The sequence below is a fragment of the Chiloscyllium plagiosum genome, chromosome 30 (genome assembly GCF_004010195.1).
Source record: "Chiloscyllium plagiosum isolate BGI_BamShark_2017 chromosome 30, ASM401019v2, whole genome shotgun sequence".
NCBI lineage: Eukaryota > Metazoa > Chordata > Chondrichthyes > Orectolobiformes > Hemiscylliidae > Chiloscyllium > Chiloscyllium plagiosum.
In genome coordinates, this window is record NC_057739.1 from 23,426,958 (window position 1) to 23,432,422 (window position 5,465).

The 5,465-nt window shown below is 41.7% G+C and overlaps 1 protein-coding gene across 2 annotated transcripts in view; it reads left to right on the forward strand.

The window, feature by feature from the left end:
• Positions 1-5,152, forward strand: part of LOC122564812 — a 106,343-nt gene extending 101,191 nt beyond the window's left edge. Inside the window, exons 14-16 of one of the 2 annotated variants that reach the window (XM_043720095.1) lie at positions 309-522; positions 1,934-2,464; positions 4,602-5,152. In XM_043720095.1, coding sequence (XP_043576030.1) covers positions 309-522; positions 1,934-2,464; positions 4,602-4,625 — 769 coding nt within the window. In that variant the 3' untranslated portion in view covers positions 4,626-5,152. The remainder of the gene's footprint in view (positions 1-308; positions 523-1,933; positions 2,465-4,601) is intronic. The other variant, XM_043720097.1, reaches the window with a different exon arrangement.
• Positions 5,153-5,465: the final 313 nt, after the last annotated feature.

Sequence of the window (5,465 nt, forward strand, 5' to 3'; positions counted from 1 at the left end):
GCCAGAGGAAGTGGTGGAGGCTGGTACAATTGCAACATTTAAGAGGCATTTGGATGGGTATATGAATAGGAAGGGTTTGGAGGGATATGGGCCGGGTGCTGGCAGGTGGGACTAGATTGGGTTGGGATATCTGGTGGGCATGGACAGATTGGACCGAAGGGTCTGTTTTCATGCTGTACATTTCTATGAATCTATGACTCTATTTATTGCCCATATGAAACATGACCTCTGAATAAATTAGCAATTAAGATATATATTTATAACAAAGGAATCATGACTTTTTCATATCTCACATTTCTTGAAAACAGAGCATTTGAGGAGGACAACCCCAGTCATGCTGTTGAGCAAACTACTCATGAGAGGCCAAGTGATATAGCATCCTCGCCAAAGCAGTCATCAATCAAAGCCATAACAGTGACAGCGGAGTTTGCTCTGGTCAGCCAAAGCGAGAATTTCTTCTCCATCAGTAGAAACAACCACCTCCAAGCTTCAAACAAGGATTCTTCGAAAGGAGATCAACAGGTCAGGGACGTACTTCCATTATTAGGGAGTGAATTTCATTTGTGAAAGGGAGGAATCATTAGTAAATCTAATCAGGGCAGGGAAAATGAGGTAACTAGAGCCTGGGTTTCACTTGGTGCCACTATGAATGGAACTTTTAAAAAGCACCAGTCAGTGTTATAATTGAGGAGACACTTTGTTTCTATGAAATTAATCAGCTGAAAAAACAGCTAACCCATTATTATAACACCTCTTCCTGAAGTGTGGCTTCTTTTGTGAACTGGCCACCTTATGTATAGAGCTTTCTGCAACATTTGCAAAGGCCGTGAAAGTGCATCAAACAGAAAAGCTGGGCAAATATTTCTGTAAACAGGACTGAGAAATATCTTAGTTAAGAGAAAGTGAGGGCTGCGAATGGTGAAGATCAGAGTCGAAAAGTGTGGTGCTGGAAAAGCACAGCTGGTTAGGCTGACAAAGAGTTCATACTCGAGATGTTGACTCTCCTGTTCCTCGGATACTGCCTGACTGAATATCTTAGTTAAGCCACCTAGTGTGCTTATGTTGTTAATTGGTGAATGATAGAACTAAAACAAATTTACCATGTCAATCTGGGAGAACACTTGTTAAAAAAAAATCTGAAGGAATTCATTCATTTTTCTGCACCTTCTCCTTTCAAATTAATATTTGGTCCAATCTGCTCAGTCACATCCTAGGCAGACCAAATATTACCTGACCCTACCACCGATCATCCAGGACTTCACAGCTCTCTCTCCACAATTATCACAAATCCTCACAAACCATCTCCCAAGAACCTCCAGTCTACCTAGCTCCCAGATCCGTTACAATCTGTATTACACTTCCAGCATCCTCCTTCTCGATGGTTCACATATACACATATTCTTGTTCAGTACATTTTGGTGCTTGCAAAGTGCACCTTCCATTGCTCCTGGCCTCCTTATCTTCTCTCACGGGTGCTCCTGAGCAAAGCAAACACTTCTGATCTTCGAATATTCTTCTCACTTCTGCAACACGTACCAACCCTCCTTAACTGCTCAGAGATCCTAAGGCCATCCTCCCACTGCAGACATACTCCATTGTCTTCCAGCACCACAACTTTGATATTCAAATTCTCGAAACCCTTCTCAATATTCCCCTAGCAGGTTTGTGTTGTGCTGCCTATTTCATCCAGACCCCAAACTGTGTCATTCTTTACCATTGAAAGAATCACTCGGTAACTCTGGAAGTGAATCCCCACACCCCTCCACTTTGACCTCCTCCCTCCCAAGTTCTATTTCACAGAATTAAATGATGTTTTAGTACACTGTGGGCAAAAATGTTTTTCTTCCAACATTTAATGCCCAATGTTTAATGCTCAACAACCTTAGAACTGTGTACTGTATGTGTGTTTAATTATTCTCATTCTCTTTGCTAGAAGGAGGCCAAATTCACCAGTCCCAGCAGGAGTAGATCATCTCTTTCACATCATGAAAACATAGTAAAGGAGCCAAATACTTGGAAGCAAAGTGCTATATTCCAGGAAAAGCTATTGACCTCTCTGCTGATGGTGGAACTGAACAGGAATCCTTTCACAGAAGAACGTCATAAAATAGATCCGCTAACTCGATCGAACTCTATCCCCTGCTGTGCCAAAAAGGCTTCATTGAGGAATGAGCAAGCTCTTTTCAATGCTCGTTCCCATTCTGACAAAGTACAAGGAACCTCATATTTTAGCCTACAGCCTATTGGAAAACAGCCTATGGATCCTGGAATGGGGCAGCTTCACAGCGAGCCAACTTCAAGTGACTTGTTAGAAAACCTTTCTGGTGCTGCAAGAATGAGCACAGGGATCGAATCTGTTACGACGGATGTTCTTGTGTACTCCCAACTCCCAGCGGCATCATCCCTTCCAACCCTAGTTCCCAGCACTGCATCCGTGCAGCTTATATCAGTTCCACATAAACAGGTACCGTTTCCTGCAGGCAAATGTAGAAAGACCCCTCTGCATGCCATGAACTATCAGCAAATAAACCGCACAAAGTTAACATGGTCATCTCTACAGGCAAAGTCACTCTTTAGCATGGTTATATTCCAATTTGGTGGTGCAGTTGGACCAGGCTATTGTGCCAATTTCAATGGCTGTGCAGAAATTCTTTTTTTATTCTTAGCTAGTACCTGGACTATTACTGATTTCCAAGAGTAAAATAGCATAGTATTCTCTGTAGATGAAGAAGATATTAGCTGTGTCTACTTCACTGAGAAAGTAATAAGGTAGCAACTATTGTAGAGAATTAATGACAAAGACACAACAGTGAAAATACAGTCGTGAATATAACAACATGGTCGGGCTAAGTTTAATTGAGGCTCACTGGATTAGTGGTGCTGGAAGAGCACAGCAGTTCAGGCAGCATCCAGGTCTAGTTTCCAGCATCTGCAGTCATTGTTTTTACCTCCTTAATTGAGGCTCAGTCTATGAAACAATAGGCGTGTACAAACGTGTAAATTCTTCCAACATATACCAATAGCAGACAGCAAGACTGAGAGAGATTCTTGGTCTGTCATGTGATGGCAGGAATTGGGAGCTGCTAACATCGCTACCCATAACTCTAGGCTACAATGTGCATGGAAATGTCCATGCTGTCACAGTAGCTCAGGGACCTGTTGCAGATGCCCAAGATGGACATTCATTTATCTGTCTCCTTAATTCATCTGCAAGAGTTGGGTTTGGTGGTGGATTGCCAGAATTCCTTCACTCCTCCTATTGATTCCATTTACCGACAACAGATGGGTGGATGGCCATTAATGAGACTGAGCACAGAAAATGGTTGGAGCCTTCAAACTGCTTGAGTTGGACGGTTGTTGCTGCACCCGCTTCCAGCAGATGAGAAGATCTCCTCCCATGGATATCATAATGTGACAGAAAAAATGAGAGAAACATTAAATAACTTTGTGTTAATGGCTGCCATTATTTAATGCATCAACAGGTATTTCTGTCCATTGACTTGAGGGATGTTGGTGGCAGTGTTTGGGGAATGAGAAACAACAAACTTTGCTCAGAGCAACAACACAGGTCCCTTCCATATACTGTGCAAATTTCACAATACCGTGCCCCTGTACTGAGCAGGTGTAAATTTCTACAGTTCCCAAACATGTAAAGAAAAATGCAAACAGCTGAAGAAACTCAGCAGGAACCTGAGGTCTAAAGAGTCATAAGAGCTGACGTTTCGAGTCTAACTGACCCTTTGTCAAAGCTTTGACAAAGGGTCAGTTAGACTCGAAACGTCAGCTCTTTTCTCTCCTTACAGATGCTGCCAGACCTGCTGAGATTTTCCAGCATTTTCTCTTTTGGTTTCAGATTGCAGCATCCGCAGTAATTTGCTTTTGTCTAAAGGTTCATATTGGATTTGAAATGAAAACTCCATTACCCTTTTCACAGCTGCCTGCTGTATAGCTCCAGCACTTTCTGGTTTTATTTCAGATCTCCAGCATCTGCAGTACTCAGCTTTTATTATAATTGGCAATTGGTTAATTGCCCCCAAGCGGAGACCAGGTGTGGTCACACTCCGGAAAAAACAAATACAGTAAATCTACCCTTCATCTTCTGGTTTTTGTAAAGATGTGATAACTATGGACTGCCTGTAAGAATGTTTACCCAGTAAATTAACGAGGCAGTGTGTTGGTTTAAGTGCACAGATTCCATAACCTCCCCTCTACCCAATGTTTTCATTGTACTGTGGAACCAACAGAAAATTATTGTTCGTATGGTCAGCTTTGAATAAGCTTCTGTCTAAATAGAAGATCCTGTTCATTTCTGCTTTTAGAACATAGCTCCCTGCATTTCTGAAATATGTCTAAGGCACAGAGTAACAAGTAACCCAACAAAATTGGCTAAAACTTGGACTGTGTTTCCCCTTTGGCACGAGTCTGTGTTATGTTTCAAGCATCATCTTCTTTCTGATCATTAGCCTTAGTTACCTTGCTCTTGACAGTAACTTGCTTTTTGTTCAGTTTGGATTCAGTCTCCCACTTTTATTTAAGAAACAAAATCAGTGATGTTGGTTTTTCTGAGATAATGTGTCTGTCTGTGTTTTTTTTACCAACAGCTCGACGGACTGGATTGTGAATGATTGACTGGAACCAGATGACAAACCTCGAAGCAAAGCATGGTTGGCTGGACTGCCTCAACACTGTCAATGTAGTAGACGCATATTGTGAAGGTTGGATTGTCTTCAATCACCTCAAATCAGAGGATGCATGAATCTGTCGAGAAACTGGATCCACATCAGGGAGCTAATAAGGCGAAGGGTGCGTACCTGGTTTAAGGTCGTTAAACAAAAAATGACATTCTTTTCAACAACAACAATATTTTTATCCTAAGTTACTAACTGTACAATCCTTCCACAATAAGAAAATTTTCAATAATAGCCGCATAAGTATGTCCCATCATATAAAAGATCAACATTGTACAAATGTTCCAACAAACCCAATGATATCCTCATGTGTCACTTGATTATAAATTTACCAAAGCAAGTGACAACAAAGAATAAAAAACCAAACTAAAACAGGAGCAGTACACTTGACTTTAGCTAGGAGAAAGTGAGGACTGCGGATGCTGGAAATCAGCATCTAGTGTGTGTGGTGCTGGAAAAGCACAACAGGTCAGGCAGCACCTGAGGAGTAGGAGAATCAACATTTCAGGCATCAGCCCTTCATCAGACCTGCTGTGCTTTTCCAGCACCACAGTCTCTACTTGACTACAGCTCACTGATTCCTGAAGAGAACCGTTGACAATTACACTGAAGTGGTCAACATCTCTAAAACTTAACATCTCTGCATCCGTTCCCAAATCTGCTGCCAATGTTGCACCTTCCTATCAAGAGAAAGTGCCAGTGTCTCCAAATGCACATTTTTCAAATCAAATTGAACGCATGATAATATTTTGATGGCTGTTTGAGTGCCATATGAGG